Source organism: Monodon monoceros, unplaced genomic scaffold (genome assembly GCF_005190385.1).
Source record: "Monodon monoceros isolate NGI ecotype Baffin Bay Population unplaced genomic scaffold, NGI_Narwhal_1 Super_Scaffold_4, whole genome shotgun sequence".
Classification (NCBI taxonomy): Eukaryota; Metazoa; Chordata; class Mammalia; order Artiodactyla; family Monodontidae; genus Monodon; species Monodon monoceros.
In genome coordinates, this window is record NW_021703781.1 from 19,451,686 (window position 1) to 19,474,910 (window position 23,225).

The 23,225-nt window shown below is 37.7% G+C and overlaps 1 protein-coding gene across 3 annotated transcripts in view; it reads left to right on the forward strand.

The window, feature by feature from the left end:
- Positions 1-23,225, forward strand: part of TET1 (tet methylcytosine dioxygenase 1) — a 124,888-nt gene that overhangs the window by 85,881 nt on the left and 15,782 nt on the right. For all 3 annotated transcript variants that reach the window (XM_029201204.1, XM_029201206.1, XM_029201205.1), the window contains one exon: positions 18,676-18,887. In XM_029201204.1, coding sequence (XP_029057037.1) covers positions 18,676-18,887 — 212 coding nt within the window. The remainder of the gene's footprint in view (positions 1-18,675; positions 18,888-23,225) is intronic.

Sequence of the window (23,225 nt, forward strand, 5' to 3'; positions counted from 1 at the left end):
ACTGGCTACCCAGCTGTCCAGCACCACTTAATTGTCTTTCTTCTCCCTACTGATTTGTATTTGTTTATATTAGTAGATTTTCTGTTCTGTCACATCATGTTATGTATCAGCATCAAATTACTCTAATTATTTGGGTTTAAAAATATGTTTTAATATCTGATAGAGCTAATTCTTCAGAAATTTCCTAAATATTCTTGCCTTGTTTTTTTTTCCGTATAAGTTTATGATCACCTTGTCTATTTGCAAGAAATACCTTGTCGATTTTGGGGTTTTTTTTTTTAAGATTTATTTTATTATTTATTTTTGGCTGCGTGGGGTCTTAGTTGCGGCTCTTGGCATCTTGGTTGAGGCATGCGGAATCTTTCTTTTGTTGTGGTGCGTGGGATCTTTTGTCGCAGCATGCAAGCTTAGTTGTGGCATGCAGGTTATCTCTCTCTAGTTGTAGCATGCAGGCTCCAGGGCACAGTGGGCTTAGTTTCCCCGCGCCATGTGGGATCTTAGTTCACTGACCAGGGATCGAACCCACGTCCCCTGCATTGTAAGGCAGATTCTTTACCACTGGACCACCAGGGAGGTCCCTCGATTTTGGTATTTTTATTGGAACCATATTACAGAGAGAATTTGGAGAATTTACATTTTTGATGTTTAGTCTTCCTATCCTAAGTGCTATACCTTTCCATCTGTTGATGTCTTCTTTTGTCCTTCAGGAGTGTTCTAAAGTTTTGTTCCCATAGAGTTTACATGCTTCTTGTTTTCCAATTTATTTCTCTTATGTATTTCAGATGTACAATCATAATGTGTAATGAGAAATTTATATTCTCCTTTCCAAATTTAAACTAGTAATTTCTTTTTTTCATTTAATACAGTTAGTCTAACATACTAACTCCAGGTTTATATTGCTTTAAATATGGTCTCATCTTTTTCCTCTCTTTAGTGGGAACCTTCCAGGGTTTTCTTCTTATGAATGGGTCATCAGGGAAAGCCTCACTGGGGAGAGAACTTTTAAGCTGAGGACTACTGGGTGACAAAAAGGAGCTGAGTATGCAAAGAATACCCCCAAGAATGCAAGGAAGAACATTCCTAGGCAGAGAAAACAGCAAGTACAAAGGTCAAGGAAGAGAGTACATTCTTTTTTTTTTTTTTGCGGTACGCGGGCCTCTCACTGGAGTGGCCTCTCCCGTTGCGGAGCACAGGCTCCAGACGTGCAGGCTCAGCGGCCATGGCTCATGGGCCTAGCCGCTCCACGGCATGTGGGATCTTCCCGGACCAGGGCACGAACCTGTGACACCTGCATCGGCAGGCAGACTCTCAACCACTGTGCCACCAGGGAAGCCCTAGAGTACATTCTTTAATAATCTAAGAGGAGTCTAGTGAAGTTGAGGAGGTAAAGAATGGAAATCGGAGAAGGTAAAAAGGTAGGCAGAAGCCAGAGCATGAATGGTTTTGTAGGCCATAGTGAATTTTAGTCCATGAACAACATGAAGCCTTTGAAGTATTTTAATTAGGGATGTGTTCTCTATCTGGTTTATGTTTTATAAAGAGCATTCTAAGTAATTACTTGATAAGCTCAGTATTATTTCTCTGTTGCTGCTTTACAAATTACCCAAATTTAGTAGCTTTGAACAAAAAACATTTATTATCTAATCACTTTCGTGAGTCAGTAATCTGTGGGTAACTTAGGAGGGTGCTTCCGGAAGAGGTCTCTATCATCTCAAACTTGACTGGGGAGGAGGGTGCTGGAGGGTCCACTTCCCATGTCATTTGCAGGAGGCTTTAGTTCCTTGATAGCTGTTCACCAGAGGACTCACTTTCTTATCATAGGATTTCTTAAATGTTTTCTCATGTCATAGCAGCTTGTTTTCCCCCAGAGTGAGTCAATCAAAATATAATAAGGAGGAGGTCACAATGTCTTTTATGACGTTAACCTTGGAAGTTGCTACATTATTGAGCCTTATTTAGTGTGGGAGGGGACTATGCAGGGGCATAAATACCAGGTGGTGGTGATGATTGGGGGCATCTTGGAGACTGGCTATTACAAAGTTCAATATCTCTTCTTCGCTAAAAATATCAATATGTTAAGGATACTACATTGACATTGTAAAATATAGCTATCTTAGCCCTATCCGATATATTTAATATATAATACATCTGATCGAATCTATCTTCCTTAGCACTGTCATCTCTAAAGGCAAAAAACTTTAATTTGTGAATCTTTATTCACAAAATAATGCTCTTAAGCAACAACATTGTTCGTTATGGAATATATAAAAAAAAAGTTTGTAAAATATAAAGGTAGAGATGACCTATGATTATAAATTGAACACTCATCAAGCAACTACCCAGGTGAAAAATACAATTTTTCTAGGTTCCCAGAAGCCCCAAGAACCCCTCCATCTTAACTTTTGTGGTAATAATTTTCCTGCTTCCACCCCCCGCCCCCCTTATGTATTTCTTAACGGTATGGCTACTGTTCTTTTGTGTTTCCCCCCACGTACAACCTTGCATATTTGCTGAAATAAGTGGTAGGGATTGGCTCCCAATATTTGGCACTGATAGTTTACATAGGTTTGTTAATCTGTATCTGTTAGATATTTCTAAATATTTTACTTATTTGCCTTTAAGTAGCAAAGGGTGAAAATATGTTTATGGCAGCTGGCTTCCTCTTGAGTAAGTGACCCAAAAGAGCAAGGTGGCTGGGTTAAGTGGTAGAATTTTGGGTGATTCTTCCCGCCATTCAAACCTTCTCTAGCATAATAATAATTACACTGATCGAATTTTGATATATATCAATACTTCTGTTTTTTCTATGAAGACAAATATGAAATCTGCAGCTTAAAGATTTTGGCAGCAACTTTCTGTTTAAGTCCTATCAATGGCTTAAGTCTTCTTAAGGGTTGCTAGGTATGTAAAAGATATATAGCATTTTCCATGAAGCAGCTATAGCAAAATTACTTTCTTTACCTTTTGCAATTTTTTTTTCAGAATCTGGCTCTTTTCACAAATACAAAAGCAATTCAGAGACAGGACTGAAATAAAGTATAGCTGCTAAGAACTTACGCAAATTTTGATATCTACTAATCACAATGCAAAATAATCTTTTTTTAAATTAATTTATTTATTTTTGGTTGCATTGGGTCTTTGTTACTGCACATGGGCTTTCTTTAGTTGCGTCGACCTGGGGCTACTCTTCGTTGGGTGCGTGGGCTTCTCATTGCAGTGGCTTCTCTTGTTGCGGAGCACGGGCTCTAGGCACGCAGCCTTCAGTAGTTGTGGCACACGGGCTTAGTTGCTCTGCGGCATGTGGGATCTTCCCAGACCAGGGCTCAAACCCCTGTCCCCTGCATTGGCAGGCAGATTCTTAATCACTGCGCCACCAGGGAAGCCCCATCTTTTTATATGTTTGTTTGTTTATTTATTTATGCGGGATCTTTAGTTACAGCGTGTGGGATCTACTTCCTTGACCAGGGATCGAACCCAGGCCCGCTGCATTGGGAGCGCAGTGTTAGCCACGGGACCCCCAGGGAAGTCCGGCAAAAGAATAATCTTGATATCAAAACCAAGAATTAATTCTGTGTATCTGTGAAAAAAATAGGCCTCATAAATGATTATATGTGTTAGAAAAATCATAATGTTAATCGAAGTTTATTTGTTGCAAAATTTCCAAGTTATGTTGCTTGTGCCTGGAGCAATGCCCAGCACATATTCAGGACTCAATAAATTTCTGTTGAGTAAATGAATATAGAGCTTAAATAAGACTGTTATTGAATATTTTCAATTGGAATTTATATCTTGAAATAGTATTGCTCTGGTATACATTATTAGCTCTTTCCTGAGACATGGGCCATTTTAAGTATTAGAACTAATAGTCTGCTAAGGTTGTCCAACCCAAATTTGAGCTCTCGAGATTAAATAAAAAATAGAGTAAATGGTTAGGTTTCTCTATAGTCTACATTGTTTTTAGGACTTTATTATTTTGAATGACACTAGCACAATCAAGTCTTATATGGAGGGACTTCCCTAGTGGCGCAGTGGTTTAAGAATCCGCCTGCCAAGGCAGGGGACACAGGTTCAATCTCTGGTCTGGGAAGATCCCACATTCCGCGGAGCAACTAAGCCCGTGCGCCACAACTACTGAGCCTGCGCTCTAAAGTTTGCGAGCCACATCTACTGAGCCCATGTGCCACAACTACTGAAGCCTGTGCACCTAGAGCCCATGCTCTGCAACAAGAGAAGCCACCAAAATGAGAAGCCTGCGTGCAGCAATAAAGACACAACGCAGCCAAAAATAAATAAGTTTATTTAAAAAAAAAAAAAGCTGAGCTCTCCATTTAAAAAAGAAAAAAGAGTCTTATATGGATACTTAATAGAGGAATGAAGAAAAAGGAGAGAGAGGAAATGAAGGTAAATCATTTTAAACTAAGGAATCTAATAAACCTTCAACTGGTAGATTGTATTGCTCCAAACTTACTTTTCATCATCTTGCATAGTTTACATTTGTCCTGTATTTGATATTAAACATTAACGTAAATCAAGCATCTTGTGATTTTATGTACATTTTCTCATCTCTGTGTGCAGACTTATGTGTAGAAATAGTGGTTGAATTCTATCCTACTTTTTAAAAAATTAATTAATTAATTTATTTTTGGCTGCATTGGGTCTTCGTTGCTGTGCATGGGCTTTTCTCTAGTTGCGGTGAGTGGGGGTTACTCTTTGTTGTGGTGTGTGGGCTTCTCATTGCGGTGGCTTCTCTTGTTGTGGAGCATGGGCTCTAGGCGCACAGGCTTCAGTAGTTGTGGCGCACGGGCTTAGTTGCTCCGCGGCATGTGGGATCTTCCCGGACCAGGGATCGAATCTGTGTTGCCTGCATTGGCAGGCGGATTCTTAACCGCTGTGCCACCAGGGAAGTCCCTCTATCTTACTTTAATCATGCTGCTCTTGCCTCCTTTTCTTGAAGGGAGGTGTTAGGGCTAGGTCACACACAGAAAGCCTAAAAACAAATTATAACTGGGTAGCACAACTTTCTAAGCCAGTTTCACAATGTTTTGCCTTTGTTCTTAACACTGTTTTAATCTTGGAAATGTTTCTTTGCCAGGTGGTCATTAACACTCCTCCTTAATTGTTAGCCTTTGACAGACATTTGTGACTCTTCTCTGCTGTCACTTTGGATCTGGTCAGGGAGTAGTTACCTTGTTATTCAGTAGATCTTGGTGGAAAGGGTGATGTAGTTTCTTGGATACAGTAGGCTCTATTAACTCCCTATACTACCCACCCACCCCACCCCCCCGCCCCGCCCCAACTGAGCCTTTGAGTTGGGAGAAGAATTCAAACAGCAAGCCTTCCCCAGATGGCTCCAGTGCTGAGCAATTCACACCAGGCCACCAGTTCATGGGTTCCCCTACGTAGGATTGTTTATTAGTCAATAGAGCAGGTGTGGCAATGAGTATGTACAAGTGAATGTTTTATTGCCTATTTGGGTGTGATGTGACCAGAGTTTCTGGGGTGAGGTGTAAAGCAAGCTGAAGTATCTAAAAGTTTTAAAACTATCTAACCTGGATTTACACATTTATATAATCTTCAAAGACTTCCCTTTTTTTATTCCTTTGTTCCAAGTTTCTGCCTAGTATCTGCCTTGGTTGTCTTCACCCTGTACCATGGTACTGCTTATTTCTGTGCCCAAATCAGGCACCTCTTTGTGCATTACCATGTCAACATAATAAAGGGGTAGTTGGTGTCCTGGGCTACTTGTTTGCTGTCTACAAAATCTTGCTAATGTGAAAAAAACATTTTATACTTCAGTGATCAAAATTAGGCAAAAGCCAAGAGGTTGATGCTATCAGTTGATGTTAAACTGACTTACATTTCTCACTGTTCTTGCTTTTCTTTTGTTATAAAACATTTTTCTTCACTTAATCCTACTGTTCACTAATGTACCATTAGAACTACTTTTATGTTAGCTTGCTTGCTTATAGAGTTCTCTTTTTTTTGGCTGCGTGTGGGATTTCTCTAGTTGTGGTGAGCGGGCTTCTCATTTCAGTGGCTTCTCTTGTTGCAGAGCACGGGCTCTAGGTGCATGGGCTTCAGTAGTTGTGGCTCTCAGACTCTAGAGTGCAGGCTTAGTAGTTGTGGCGCATGGGCTTAGTTGCTCCGCGGCATGTGGGATCTTCCCGGATCAGGGCTTGAACTCGTGTCCCCTGCACTGGCAGGCGGATTCTTAACCTCTGGGCCACCAGGGAAGTCCCATAGAGTTCATTTTTTAAGGAAACTTTTTATTGAGCTATAATATACACAAAGTACACAACTCACAACTGTGTAGCACATTGAAGTTTTACAAAGTCAAACCATCCAGATCAAGAAATAAATTATCACCACCTCCCCAGAACACCCCACATGCACCTAATCATCACCACCACCACCCCCAAAGGATGAAGTTCATTAACTATAATATACAGGCAGATTTAAATGGATGATTTTGGTTTTGTTCGCGGGGGGGGTGGCCACCATCATTTGTGTTGAAAATTTAACCCCACTTTTCTCTCACATGGGTATGGATAAGCTAAAAAGTGATCTCTCTTTGGATACCCGACACTTGACATAAACGTTGCTCCTAGCTGTGACTCTAACCAAGTCCTTCTGTGGAGCCCAGATTTTTATTGGAGCTGATGTAGGACCCTAGTCACTGCTGCATCTTTAGAGCTAAGATTGTATTACAACAATTATTTTATTTGCTCTTTTTTTAAAGTAACATAGTTCTATAATGTTTATACAATTATTAAATTTTAAACTAAAATTAAATTCAGTGTTAATTTGAAGTATCCAGTCAGAAAATTAAAGTTCCATATTAAATTAAAATTAAATTTTAAAAGTCTATTATTTTCAAAATTTATCTTAGTTTTACCCTATGAGATGATGATTAGCAATTTGGGGTATACCCAAACTAAGAGCTAGGATGTTAAAAATTGCAATTAAAAATTATGGACAACTGCTGAAGCATGTTAAGCAGAAGAGTGACAGTCAGTAAAACTTCTGGTAAAAACTCTTTATTCTACAACTTCCTAAATTTGAAGAAAGTTTGATTAAATGAACATAGGATTGTTTTCGAGCACAGGCTACTCAAGAGTTTTTGATTCTCTTTGCATACTGAAATAGAATATATAGCTCAATTCTTCATGGGTTGTTTGAATGCAGTATTAGAAATTATAAAAAAGGCTTCAAAGAAATTGCTTAATGTCAAAAACGGCTGAAAAAGGCTGGATTCTTCCCAAATTCTTAATTTATAATACTTAGTAAAGAATAAATCTTTTTCTTGTTGTTAAAAACATTTTTACTATAAAAAAATTAATCTACTGGTGAAATTTATTTTGTCATTGTTTACCTAGTAAGTAAAAAGTCAATATCTTGGGACTTACCTGGTGGCACCGTGGTTAAGAATCCACCTGCCAATGCAGGGGACACGGGTTCGAGCCCTGGTCCAGGAAGATCCCACATGCCGCGGAGCAACTAAGCCTGTGTACTACGACTACTGAGCCCACACACCACGAGCCGGTGCTCCACAACCAAAGAAGCCACCACAGCGAGAGGCCACGACGAGAGTCCCGCACACCGCAGCAGAGTAGCCCCGCTCACTGCAACTAGAGAAAGCCCACAAGCAGCAACGAAAACCCAACGCAGCCAAAAAAAAAAAAAAAAAAAAAAATCCACTTCATTTTCCACATGTCCTTTTTTTTCTCCCCCCCTAAATATTTATTTATTTATCTGCTTGCACCCGGTCTTAGTTGTGGCAGGCGGGCTCCTTAGTTGTGGCATGCATGTGGGATCTAGTTCCCTGACCAGGGATCGAACCTGTGTCCCCTGCATTGGGAGCTTGGAGTCTTAACTACTGCACCACCAGGGAAGTCCCATGTACATGTCCATTTTTGTTGACATTGTTCACTGACCCACTAGGTTAGACCATTGCTCAGCTGGTACTGCATTTTTTGCTATGGTTTTGTAGAAAAGTTTTAAATTTAGAAGGACATTTCCCTCTCCGTTGTTTAAAAAATCTTTTTCATGACTTAATGTTCATTTAATCTTTCATATGAATTTTAGAAACAAGCTAAATATATCTTAGAATGGGGAGTAGATTAGTGGCTAGAATTAAAATCTTTTAATGTCTAACCTTCCATCTAGGAACAGCTTAATTAAGATTTATTTACATGCATTTCCCTTAAGATAATCCTTACAGTTATGTTTAATTTAAGCTGTAAACCAAACTTCTATTTGGTTATTGCTGGTATATATTAAAGCTGTTGAGTCCTCAACAGTTATAAAGAGCCACCTGTTTTACTCTCTTTAAAAATCCAGTAGAGTTTTCTTTGATTCTCTTGAATTTTCTAGAAAGAATTTTGTATAAAAAATAATTGTCTTCCAATTATAATACCACTTGTTTCTTTTTATTTTTTTTATCACATTGTCTATTTGATCTAAATTCTCACCTTTAATTCTAGTCTTCAGAAGTAATAGTTTGATTAGCCTTTGTATGTTCAAATATCTGCAGGTACCAGCAAATGTAGTAGTAATTCTGATCCAACAAACAAAATGCTGTGTTTCCAAAATAACAATTACAAAGTCTATATACCAGTAAGGGAAATTAGTGATTATAGTGGAAGATAATTAAATGTCAGTATACCATTCATTGACATTATGAATATTTTTTTGTTTTGTGCAAAGCAAGAATGTATATATCTAATTTTCTCTGGATTTTGGAGACAGGGGAATTAAAAGGCTACTTTTTCTGTTACCTATATAAATATACTATAGCTAGAAGCTGAGTTTGCCTGCTATAGTGGAAACTGCTCTTGGTCTTTGAGACCCTTCTTTCTATGCCCTAAGAATATAAAAATATTGTTACCTACAGTTACCTCCTTATAAATTGCAAGAGTACTTTGTTTCTTCTCTCTCCACCAGTTTTTATATCCTTAGTAAAAAATGGCCCTAGGGGCTTCCCTGGTGGCGCAGTGGTTGAGAGTCCGCCTGCCAATGCAGGGGACACGGGTTCCTGCCCCGGTCCGAGAAGATCCCACATGCCGCAGAGCAGCTGGGCCCGTGAGCCATAGCTGCTGAGCCTGCGCGTCCGGAACCTGTGCTCCGCCATGGGAGAGGCCACAAGAGTGAGAGGCCCGCGTAACGCAACAACAACAAAAAATGGCCCTAAACCCACTAGACCACCAGAGTTTATTTAGAATATCCCAGGTTATCGCTCTTGATCCTGGTCTATCGTGCCTTAAGATCTCCCTGTGGGGAATTTAAATAGGTTGTCCCATCGAGACCAGGGTAACAGAAATAGTTTACGATGTACTTTTCAGAGCTATACATAAAGAGGCTGTTAAGGCAAAACAATTTATAACCCAGGACAAGGGGACTCCATCATAGAAATGCTAAGAAATCTTTTAATAATGATCATCAGACTGATCTTTCGTCTCCACTTCTCTGAAAGTACTATCACAATGATCACTAATACCTTAACTGCCAAAGAAAGTCTAGATCCTCAAAACCTTTCTTCAGCTGTTCAAACTGTTGATTACACTCCTTCTCAGTAACATAGCTTTCCCCAAAAGATCACTCCTCAGTAACTCAAGTCAGCAGCCTGTCTATAATATGTCTTCCTAGGTGAAGAAGGCATGGCCATACCTCGTGTTATCCATGTGCTAGTTACTACTCCCCTATCACTTGCCCCTTGAAAATGGCATGTAGAGGGAACAAAGAGGGAGGAACCAAGAGTAAGTTTTGGAGACGAGGTTCCAGGAAGGACTTTGGGGAGGTGTTGACCTTTGAGCTACATCTTGAAAACAGACCAAGCATTATCTTTATGTCAGAGATCCCAGAAATAGAACCAATTATGTATAATAATTTAATAAATGGAGTCTTATAATCACAGAAGCCATCTGGTATGGATACAATTGGCGGAATTCTTCCTTAAATAACACCCTTGCCTTGTAGGCTGGTTTTCCAAGAATATTAGAATTGCCTTTGTACTATCTTTTTTCTGGTGGCAAACTCTTTTTCAGTCTTTTAAGAAGGGTCTCCTCCGTGAAGCCTTTCCACTCTCTCCAAACAGAAAAGAGTATGACCCTACTTTGCCCCCTTAGTCATACAAACCTCTCACAAGTGTCTTATATTCGCCCCTAACAATATCACAGTAGAAAAATGCATTGCTGATATTTTCTGCATTAATGGAAATGACCCTTTACGTTCAATTTTGGTTTTCACTTATGGTATTATTTGATCAGCTTCCCAGGTAATTATAATTTGCAGCATATCATGTTTAGGCAGAATAACGTCTTGCTAACCCGACAGTATTTTGGACCTGGCTACTAATTGCTTTATCTAAATTCATATACTTAATTTATATCATCAATTTATTTCTGACATCTAAAACAATACACATTGAATATTCATTGCCGCACAGATTGAGTATAACCGAAAAGAGAGATATTCCCCCATTGTTCATTCCTCAGGTTATACAAAGATTTACTTGTTGCTCTTACATTGTTTCTGACAGTGGCCTGTTTTTATTTTTTTTACTTTATTTATGTATTTATTTTTAAAATACTTATTTATTTATTTTGGCTGTGCTGGGTCTTAGTTGTAGCACAGGGATCTTTAGTTGCAGCATGCAGAATCCTTAGTTGTGGCAGGTGGACTCTTAGTTGCGGCATGCATGTGGGATCTAGTTCCCCAACCAGGGATCAGACTCGGAGCCCCTGCAGTGAGAGCACAGAGTCTTATGCACTGGACCACCAGGGAAGTCCATTATTTTTTAAATTATTTTATTTTTCAGCTCTTGGACCGTGTATCTTTTCTTTTTTAATTTATTTTATTGAAGTATAGTTGATGTGTAATGTTGTGTTAGTTTTGGGTATACAGCAAAATGATTCAGTTATACATACATATATACATATATATATATATATTCAGATTCTTTTCCATTATGGTTTATTACAAGATATTGAATATAGTTCCCTGTGCTACATAGTAGGACCTTGTTTATCTATTCTATATGTAATAGTTTCCATCTTTTGTTTCTCCTAATCCCAAACTCCCAATCCATCCCTCCTCCACCCTCTCTCCCCCTTGACAACCACAAATCTGTTCTCTATGTATTTGAGTTTATGTCTATTTAAGTCTGTGAGTCTGTTTCTGTTTTGTAAATAAGTTCATTTGTGTCATGTTTTAGATTCCACATATAAGTGATATCATATGGTATTTGTCTTTCTCTTTCTGACTTACTTCACATGGTATGGTAATCTTTACATCCATCCATGTTGCTGCAAATGGCATTGTTTCATTCTTTTTAATGGCTGAGTAGTATTCCATTGTGTGTGTGTGTGTGTGTGTGTGTGTGTGTGTGTGTGTGTGTCTCACATCTTTTTTATCCATTCATCTGTCAATGGACATTTAAGTCGTTTCCATGTCTTGGCTATTGTAAACAGTGCTGCTATGAACATAGGGGTGCATGTATCTCTTTGAATTATAGTTTTGTCTGGTTATATGCCCAGGAGTGGGATTGCTAGATCATATGGCAACTCTATTAGTTTTCTGAGGAAGTTCCATACTGTTTTTCATAGTGGCTGCACCAATTTACATTCCCACCAACAGTGTAGGCGGGTTCCTTTTTTCTACACTGTCTCCATCATTTATTATTTATAGACTTTTTAATGATGGCTATTCTGACTGGTGTGAAGTGGTACCTCATTGTAGTTTTGATTTGTATTTCTTTAATAATTTGCAAAGTTGAGCATCTTTTCATGTGCCTGTTGGCCATCTGTATTCCATTTTGGAGAAATGTCTTTAGCTCTTCTGTGCATTTTGTGATTGGCATGTTTGGGGTTTTTTGTTGTTGTTATTGAGCTGTATGAGCTGTTTGTATATTTTGGAGATTAATCCCTTGTTGGTCACATTGTTTGCAAATATCTTCTATTCCGTATATTGTCTTTTCATCTTATTTATGGTTTCCTTTGCTGTGCAAAAGCTTATGTTTGATTAGGCTCTTTAGAAACTTACTGTTTATTATCAGCTACTTTTCAAAATTGAGAGCATAAGGTCTTCATTTCCTTCTCCAAATTAGTTAGCAGAAGTTTTTTTTTTCCTTGATAGTTGCTTTTGATGTTAATTTCTCTAGAAATTATAGGAGGATTTGATTAGACACAGCTTTAATAGCTACCCAGAACTCTTTTGCTCAAATAATTTTGATGATAATTTAGAGAAAATAGAAAATGCACGGTTTAAACTCAGGAGAGAAATAGTGATAGTAATACAATGGATTTTAAATACAAATTTTAATCAGAAAAGTTGTATCTAATACATTAATTAATGAGAATGGCTTTTCCTGTGGAAATCCTACTTCAGTTTTCTCTGTGATACAAAGTATTGAAATGTAGTGGTCACAGGGATAAATACTAAGTACGGGAATAAATTCTCAGAGCATACCAATCTCCAATCACTGGTCATTTTGATTTCAGCTGCTGTTTACATTCTCAGCATCATCTCTAAGTGTATGAGTGTCCTATCTTAAGTTAACAGTAAAATATGTTAGAGTAGCCAGAATAATCTTGAGAAAGAAGAGCAAAGTTGGAAGACGCACAGTTCCATATGGCCAGGCAATTTCACTCCTAGGTATATACCCAAGAGAAATGAAAATGTGTCTATATAAAAACTTGTTACATGAATGTTGATAGCAGCATCAATCATAATAGCAAAAGTTGAAACAATCCAAATGGCAACCAATGAATGGATAAACATAAAGTTGAATATCCATGCAATGAAATATTATTTGGCAATAAAAAGGAAGTACTGATAAATACTATAAACATGAATGAACATTATGCTAAGTAAAAGAAGCCAGAAACAAAAGGTCACATGTTAGAGGATATCCTCTGTCCCAAACAAGCAAAACTTACAGAAATACAAAGTAGAGTAATGGTGGCCAAGAAAAGAGAGAAATTTGGCATGAGGGCTAATGGGGTTCTTTTCAGAGAAGGAAAATGTTCTAAAATTATATATTGGTGGTAATGGTTGGCCAACTCTGAATGTACAAATAACCATTGAATTGCATACTTTGAAAGGATGAATTTCGTGATATTTAAATTATGTTTCAATAAAGCTGATATCAAAAGACAAGTGGATGGTGGGACTTTCCTGGTGGCACAGTGGTTAAGACTCCATACTCCCAATGCTGGGGGCCTGGGTTTGATCCTTGGTCAGGAACTAGATCCCACATGCGAGCTGAAACTAAGGAGCCCACCTGCCACAACTAAGAAGCTGGTGGGCCGCAACTAAGGAGCCCACCTGCCACTAAGACCTGATGCAACCAAATAAATAAATACATATTAAAAAAAAAAAGACAAGTGGATGGTATTTACAACAGCCATTTATTTTAAACATTCTTCATTCCAACATTATTCAATTTGGGTTATGATTTTAGCACAAGTCCTAAAAGAATGTGTGATGTTTCACAGATATAACAATTGCATAACATGTAATATAAGAATAAATATTAAAAAGTGACAGGATAGTAGTCATGATCATTACATTACTCAGATGTTTGGGTGCATCATTTACCATCTAAAGTGAGTGTCGGGCTTCCCTGGTGGCACAGTGGTTAAGAATCCGCCTGCCAATGCAGGGCCCTGGTCCAGGAAGATCCCACGTGCCGCAGAGCAACTAAGCCCGTTCATGCGCTCTAGAGCCCGTGAGCCACAGCTACGGAGCCGGCGTGCCTAGATCCCGTGCTCCGAAACAAAGAGAAGCCACTGCAATGAGAAGCCCACGCACCGCAATGAAGAGTAGCCCCAACTCGCCGCAAGTAGAGAAAGTAAGCGCTCAGCAATGAAGACCCAATGCAGCCAAAAATAAAATAAAACAAATAAATTTATAAAGTGAGTCTGTCATGAGGCCCCAGCTTCAATAGCTTACCAATCAATACTTGTTCCAGTTACCAAAAAAGTGTGGTTATCTCCAAAAGTTTTTAAATTTAGACTATTTGTATCACTTAAAATCTGTTTCTGAAATGAGAGTTTCCGTCTTATTAATAGTATCACTTGGTTTTGAAATTTTCATAAAATGCAACCACATTGGGTTTTTGTGGGTTCGTTCAACAAATATTTGATGAGAGCCTCCCATAAGCTGAGTTCTGTGCTCAGAAGCCAAGTATGCAGTAATAAAGAGACATAAAATAGTGGGTAATATTTATTAGATCCGAGGCCTGTGCTACTATAGAAAGGTTAATAAAATTGCTACAATGTCCTGAGCCAGTAAATGACTAAGCAGTTTCTGTTTTTTGTTTTAAATTTAGGTTAAGGTACACTTTTAATTTTAGTGTGATATACATGCAGAAGACTTCAGAAATCCCTAAGGTCACAGAATTTTTCTGAAGTGTACACACTGGTGTAACCAGCAGTCAATATTACAGGAGTACTCTTGCACCCTCCCAGTCACTAGCTACTCCCTAAAGAGTAACCACTCTCCTGCCTTCTAACATTATTGATTAATCTTGCCTGATTTGAACTTTATGTAAATGCAGTCTTCTAATATGTATTCTTCTGCATATGTCTTCTGTCGTCTTCCTCACGGCATTATAATTGTGAGATTAAGCCATGTTGCTTGTAACTGTAGATCATTCTCATCTCATTGAGCCATTCTTCTGGTGGTTAACATTTGGGTTTTTACCAGTTTTGGGTCGTCATCAATAGTGGTGTTATCTTTAGGAAATATAAGAATACATTTCTGTTTGTTATATACCTAGAAGTGGAATTGCTGAGGGGGCGGGATATGCATATGTGCAGCTTTGGTTGATACTAACACATAGTTTTCCAAAGTGGTTATCATTTTTTTACGTTCTCATATGAGTAATGTACCAGTGTTCCAGTTGCTCTACGTTCTTATCAACACTTGACATTTTCTATCTTTTCCATTTTAGACAATCTCCTGGGTCAGTAGTGCTTTTTTTAAGAAGATTTTCCTCTCTTTTTTATTGTGGTAAAATAACACATAATGTAAAATTTACCATCTTAACCATTTTTAAGTGTACAGTTCAGTAGTTTTATGTATATTCACATTGTTGTGAAACAGATCTCCAGAACATTTTCATGTTGCAAATCCGAAACCCTATACCCCTTAAACCAACTCCCTATTTTTCTATGACCCTAGCCCCTAACACCATTCAACTTTATGTTTCTATGACTTTGAATATGATTTGTAAGTAAAATCATAAAGTGTCTTTTTATGACGGGCTTATTTCACTTTGAATTATGTCCTCAAGGTTCATCCATTTGCCACATGACAGGATTTCCTTACTTTTTTTTTTTTTTTGCGGTACGCGGGCCTCTCACTGTTGTGGCCTCTCCCGTTGCGGAGCACAGGCTCCGGACGTGCAGGCTCAGCGGCCATGGCTCACGGGCCCAGCCTCTCTGCGGCATGTGGGATCTTCCTGGACCGGGGCACGAACCCGTGCCCCCTGCATCGGCAGGCGGACTCTCAACCACTGCGCCACCAGGGAAGCCCTCCTTACTTTTTAAGTCTGAATAATATTCCTTTGTGTGATTCAATGAACATGGGTTTGCAAATATCTGTTTCAGACCTTACTTTCAATTCTTTTGTATAAATATTCAGAAGTGGGATTGCTTGGTCATATGGTAGTTCTATTTTTAATTTTTTGAGGAACTTCATACTGTTTTCCATGGCAGTTACACCGTTTTATAACCCCACCCACATATGTAGTGCTTTTAAGTTTTTTTACTTTGCTAGATGACTAATAATGTTGAGCATATTTTCGTATGCTCAACATCTGTTTGGATATTGTCTTGTGTTGAGCCTATTTAATTTTTTCAGCCAGTTTTCTACTTTGCTTTTATTACTCATTTGAGGCGGTTCTTTATATATTTTGGGTAAGAATAGTTTGTCGATTATATATATTGCAGCTATGTCTCCCACTGTATTGATTGCCTTTATACTTAATCTTTTGTTAGTTAATGCTTTTGATAAACAGAAGTTCTTAATTTTAATATATTCCAGCTTCTTAACTTTTTCCTTTAGGATTATTAAATTTAGTAATCTATTTTAAAATATTATACCTATTCCAGGTCTTGAAGGTGTTTTCTTCTAAAAACTTAATGATTATCTTTCATAGTTAGATCTAAAATATAACTTGTCACTCGTGTGAAGTAGGCATCAAGATTCTTTTTTTTTTTCCCATATGGATGTCTATCCAGTACCATTTATTGAAAGACTGATTTTTGCATTTCACTGCAGTGTCAACTTCGTCATACGTCAGGTGACCATATTTATATGGATCTGTTTTGTTCCATTGATTTCCTTATCTGTCACTGCACTAATACTAGAGTATCTTAATAACTATAACTTTACAGTAGATCTTGATACCTGGTAAATCACTTTCTCTGTCTTTGTTCCTTGTCACTTCTTGGTCCTTTGCATTTCCATATAAACTTTGCAACAAGTTTGTCAATTCCACCCCCAAACAAAACTAATTCTGGTAGAGTTTTATATATATATGTGAATTTATTTATTTATTTATTTTTGGCTGTGTTGGGTCTTTGTTGCTGCGTGGGCTTTCTCTAGTTGCAGTGAGCGGGGGCTACTCATTGCTGTGGCTTCTCTTGTTGCGGAGCACGGGCTCTAGACGCGTGGGCTCAGTAGCTGTGGTGCACCAGCTTAGTTGCTCTGCGGCATGTGGGATCTTCCCGGACCAGGGATCGATGCTGTATCCCCTGCATTGGCAGGTGGTTTCTTAAACCACTGTGCCACCAGGGAAGTCCCTCTGGTAGGGTTTTGATTGGAATTGTATCAAATCTGGAAACCAATTTCGGGGAAATTGACGTCATTATAATAATTACTCTTTCATGAAAATGGTATCTCTCTTCATTTGTTTAGGTCTTCTTTAATTTCTTTTAATAATATTTTTATAGTTTTCAAAGTTCTTATACAGGTTTAATACTTGTCTTACTCCTTTTAGACTGCTATGAGAAAATATCAGACTGGGTGGCTTATAAACAACAGAAATTTATATCTCACAGTTCTGGGGTTTGGAACTTGAAGATCAGGGTGCCAGCATGATTGGTGATCCCTCCTCTCTTTGTGTCTTCACATGGTAAAAGGGGCTGCATAGCTCTGTGGGGTCTCTTTTATAAGAACACTAATCCCACTCATGGGAGCTTCCCCTCATGACCTAATCACCTCCCAAAGGCCCCACCTATTAATACCATTGTTGGGATTTAGGATTTATTTTATGAATTGGGGGTGGACATAAATATCCATATCATAGCAATACTTAAGCAGCTTATTAAACCTATATCTGAATTTAAAGACTCATTATGTTTAATTTTCCATTATTCACTGAAGGAAGTATGCAAGATCTGACAAAGGCACAAATACAATGAATACAAAGCATTTTAGCGTTTCCCACACAAAGACTGGATCACTATAACTTTGTTGGTGTGACAACATGAAGATTATCTGGTGTAATTTTGTTTGCTACAATATATCATTTTGCGTTTGAGCTTATTTGAAAGCAAATGTATTCTTATTTGGCTGTTAAAGGACATATAAATATAGAAAAAAATTTTAATATACGTAATTGTGTTTAGGGGGAAGGTCCTAAAGCCAACTCTACTCAAGGGATGCCTTGGTAGCAATGATTGTTAACCATCTGGAGTGACAGAAGAAAGTGATATTGGGTAACTAACATCTTAAGAAGTTTCATCTCAAGTATTTGTAATATTATAGCAACAAAAATAGAATATTAATTATGCTATTGGGTGCTCCATTCTCGTCACAGGGGTGGGCAGTGTCATCATTTACTGATTAATGTGATCAGTCTCACTGTAAATTTGTGATATATGGAGGGACTTTTAAACATAGTTGGATGGTTTTACATGATGTCAATATTTTAATGTAATTTAAAAAAATAAACACTAGGATAAACACTAGGACCACCGGGCAGTATTTTAAATACTTAGGAATCCTTTTTTAGCAACTCATGGTTATGATGCAGTGTAAGATAAAAGGATAAATATTCAAAATGAATTGTTGTAATTTGCATTCTCCATGTCAGGTAGACCACCTTAATCTTATGATAAGTTGGGTATGATAAATCCCTGTGATAGCATGGAAAGAAATCACAGGAATTGCAGGAGTATTGCTTTATGTATTAGTTATTCTGTATGGCAAAACCATTTGCCCAAGGAAAACATCAATAACTTTCCTCAGATGCTAAATACAGCGCTCAGAATTTATTTTTAATGCTGGGAGTACTAGGTTATTTCTATCTAGCTAGATTTGTCCTGTTGTGGCAATTATGGAAGAGCAGATGAGTTAATTAGGCTCTTTCCCATGGGATCTTCTGTTGTCTGTTTTGCAATACTGTATCAACAGTGAGATAAAACACAGACTGTTTCCACAGATTTCTGCCTGTTGTTTGTTAGTCAAGTAACCTTGGATACCCTGTGATGAGTTGTATGGAGGCAGCTAGTCTAATACCTGAAGGTCCTATAGGCTTCAACCCTTTAAGAAATAGAAATTTTTTAAAAGCTAGAATGTAATGATGCAGAGCTTTAAAAACAATATCCACTGCATTCAACATTAGGTTTCTTTTTTTCCATAAATGTATGCATTCTGCTTTGGCAGGTTTTAAGAAGAAGCAGCGATGAAGAGAAAGTTCTTTGTCTCGTTCGACAGCGTGCAGGCCACCACTGTCCAACAGCTGTGATGGTGGTGCTCATCATGGTATGGGACGGCATCCCTCTTCCAATGGCTGACAAATTGTACTCGCAGCTTACGGAAAGTCTAAAGTCATACAATGGTCATCCCACAGACCGAAGATGCACTCTCAATGAAAAGTAATCAAATCTGTTTTGTACTGTTTTGCCATTCAGTCTATTATATCATGTTAAATTAACTACCAACTACATATGTTATATGGGAGAACAGAATTTTAGGTATTGTGCAACTAAAGAGTGAACATTTCTTTAACAAGAGACTTGGTTTCATAGTGGGTTAAGACCATTTTAGGATATTCTCCTTTAGAATATTCTTTTCTTGCTTCTCTCTTTGGTACCTGATCCTTCTCACCCCTGGAGTCTGGAGGAGAGAGGTTTTTCTATAAAGGAACAGCTCCTCCATAAGGAAGTGTACAATTTTGCATTTCCTATAGCACTGTAAGAGAATATCTGTTTTTCTACAGTTTTCCAATGTTGTCAAACTTGAGTTTTTGCCCATCTAATAGAGGATAAATGTCATCAGTTTACGTTGATTTGAATTTTTCATATTATGAATGAGTATTTTTTCATATGGTTAAGAGCATTTGCCATTTGTTTATTTTTTATTTAAATTTTGTTGACGTATAATTGATTTACAATGTTGTTTTTTTTTGTTTTGTTTTGTTTTTATTCGGTACGCGGGCCTCTCACTGCTGTGGCCTCTCCCGTTGCGGAGCACAGGCTCCGGACGCGCAGGCCCAGCGGCCATCGCTCATGGGCCCAGCCGCTCCGCGGCATGTGGGATCCTCCCGAACCGGGGCACGAACCCGCGTCCCCTGCATCAGCAGGCAGACTCTCAACCACTGCGCCACCAGGGAAGCCCTACAATGTTGTTTTTAATTTCTGCTGTACAGCAAAGTGACTCAGTTATATATATATATGTATATATATACATATTCTTTTCCATTTATGGTTTATCACAGGATATTGAATATAGTTCCCTGTGCTATGCAGGAGGACCTTGTTGTTTATGTATCCTATATCATAACAGTTTGCGTCTGCGAATCCCAAACTCCCAGTTCTTCACTCCCCCACCCCTTGGCAACCACAAGTCTGTTCTCTATATTTGTGAGTCTGTTTTTGTTTTGTAGGTTTATTCATTTGTGTCGTACTTTAGATTCCATATGTAAGTGATATCATATGGTATTTGTCTTTCTCTTTCTGTCTTACTTCACTTAGTATGATAATCTCTGGTTGTATCCATGTTGCTACAAATAGCATTATTTTGTCCTTTTTTATGGTCAGCCATCTGTTAATTATTCTACCCCCTATTTCAAAAGGAGTGTTCATTTTTTCTCTCCCTTTGCGATTTAATTCCAAATGCTTTTGCCACTTTGATATTTGTCTTTTTACTTCTGCTATGTCACCTTTTGCACGTTTTCTTTTTAATGTAATTTATTGTATCTATCTTTCGCCTTATTGTGTCTGAATTCTGAGCGGTATTTAAGAACATTTTTCTCTCACGTGAGTTATAGAATAATTCACCCATGTTTTCTTTTATTGTTGAAATTGGAAATTTTTAAAACGTAAATCTCTGATGCATTTCAAATTTATGCTGGACAGAAGTGGGAAGAGGAGATCCATTTCTATTCTTTTTTCCATTTATCCCAATACTACTTACTAAAGAGTACTTCTTTTCCCCTTGATTTGAAATACTACCTTATACAAAAACTGTATATAATGGAGTCCTCTCTTTTATATGAATTCTGTATCACTGTCTGGTCTTTTCACGTACTAGTACCACATTTTTTAAGTTATAGAGGCATTATAATATATTTTAATATTTGGTAAGTCTAGCTCACTATTTTTGCTCTTTTTCAAGGCTTTCTTTGTTATTTTATGTTTGTGCTTCCAAATGAACTTTATAATCAATTTGTCTAGTTTTAAGATAAATCTAATGGTATTTTTAATGGGATTGCATTAAATTAACTTAGAATAAACTGACATTGTTATGATATTGAATCTTCCAGTCCCATAATATGATTTTTCTTTCCATTTGTTAAAGTTTACTTTTATGTTCTTCAAGAGTGTTTTGTGTAGTTTTCCTCATAAAGTTCTTTCTTTTTTAAAAGAAATGACATTATACAAATTATAAACAAAATATATATCATTCACTCTCTAACCTCCACACAAGATTATTTGTGTACCTTCCAGAACATTCCTTTATGTTTAAAATCATTTCATTATATTTTTGTTAATCTTCCTAATCCCAAGTATGTATACATCACTTATTTTTTGAATTTTATTTTATTTATTATATAGCAGTTTCTTATTACTTATCTATTTTATACATATTAGTTGTACACATCATTTTAATGTTTCTATTTTGTTATGTGGATTCACAATAATAAAATACCTCTTGTATAGAAACAGTTCTAAATGATATACATATAAACTTATTTTTCCCAAGAATTCATAAATAGTTTTATTCTATATCACTCAATGTAGATCCAGCCTATCACTTTAAAAAAATTTTATAATTACAGAAATGATCCAAGAATATTTCAGTGAACTCTTATATACCCCTTACCTAGATTCCACAAATGTTAACGGTTTGTTACATACACTTATACACATGGTCACACACACACATAAGCTTACATGTTATTATCATTATTGCTTTTCTATACTTTCTTTCAGAATAATTTGTGAACTAGTTGCAAACTTTATGACTTTTCCCCCTAAATAATACTTCAGAGGGTGTTTTCTAAGAATGAGGACATTCTCTTACTTAACACCAGTACAATTATCAAAACCAGGAAGTTTCACTTAGATAAAATGCTATTCTCTAATTCAAATATCATCTATTCTCCAGTAATACTTCATACTAATTTTCCCCTACCCGTAATTTATGGATGGAGTTGTTTTGTCTTTTGGGTCTCTTAATCCTTTTATCTGAGTCTTTTTCTGTGTTTCGTGGCATTTCCTTTTTGAAAAGGACAGGCTAATTTTGTAGACTGTTGCTCAATGTTGGATTGTAGGATTGTTTCTTCCTGATTTAATTCAATTCAGGAATTATTGGCAGGCCATAATATTACGAGCTATTTTAAGTCTATTTGCCTCATCATTGGTGATGCTGACTGTTTAACAGAAACTTTTAGGTCTCACAGTTAATTAAGAGTTAAACTACATTTTTCTACTTGTTTGGCAACTTCTTTGAAATTCTGCAATTTCAAATTTACCTTCTTTGATCCTATTTATATCCTATTTTTCTTCCTTTTCAAGTTATTGTAATCTTTTGCCCCTTTAAAAGCATATATTCCATCTTAGTGGAAGTTAGAATATTTGAACTATTCCTCCTTCCTTTTTTTCCTTCATAGTGTCTTAAATGATCCTTTTTACATTCAAATATATCAGGCATTTTCCTGACTTTCACAACTAAAAATACTTATAGTTTTTTTTTTTAAAGATTTTATTTATTTTTGGCTGTGTCGGGTATTAGTTGCAGCACGTGGGATCTTCTTTGAGGTGTGCGGGATCTGTCGTTGTGCCACGCGGACTCTTCCTTGTGGTTCTCAGGCTTCTCTCTAGTTGTGGCGTGTGGGTCTTCTCTTCTGTAGTTGTGGCGCGCAGGTTCCAGAGCACATGGGCTCTATAGTTTGCGGCACGCCGGCTCCAGTTGAGGTGTGTGAGCTCAGTAGTTGTGGCACCCGGGCTTAGCTGCCCCGCAGCATGTGGGATCTTAGTTCCCTGACCAGGGATCAAACCCACATCCCCTGCATTGTAAGGTGGATTCTTTACCACTGGACCACCAGGGGAGTCCAAAAATACTTACAGTTTTGATCTCTAAATTTCTGTATTCTTTTTACTCACTGTTTTTTAAAAACGTGTGTTTTTTAATTTAAGTAATTTTATTTTATTTATTTATTTTTGTCTGCACTGGGTCTTCGTTGCTGCGTGTGGGCTTTCTCTAGTTGTGGCGAGCAGGGGCTACTCTTTGTTGCAATGCATGGGCTTCTCATTGCAGTGGCTTCTCTTGTTGTGGAGCACAGGCTCTAGGCTCGCGGGCTTCAGTAGTTGTGACATGTGGGCTCAGTAGTTTTGGCTCACGGCCTCTAGAGTGCAGGCTCAGTAGTTGTGGCGCACGGGCTTAGTTGCTCCGCGGCATGTGAGATCTTCCCGAACCAGGGATTGAACCCGTGTCCCCTGCATTGGCAGGGGGATTCTTAACCACTGCGCCACCAGGGACGTCCCTGTTTGTATTTTTAAGTCATATAAGTACTAATTCCGTACTATTAGAAGTTTCAAGCATTATGCAAATAGGAACCACAAGGGTGTACGTTCCTTCTTTGGTTTCACATCTTTGTGTGTATGTTCTTATCATTGTCATCCTTAGTATAGAGTCATTTTGGGGTTTCAGAAATGCCCCCAAGGTTATAAAATTACTCAGTCGCTGAACGAAACAAGCTTCCTCCTCAA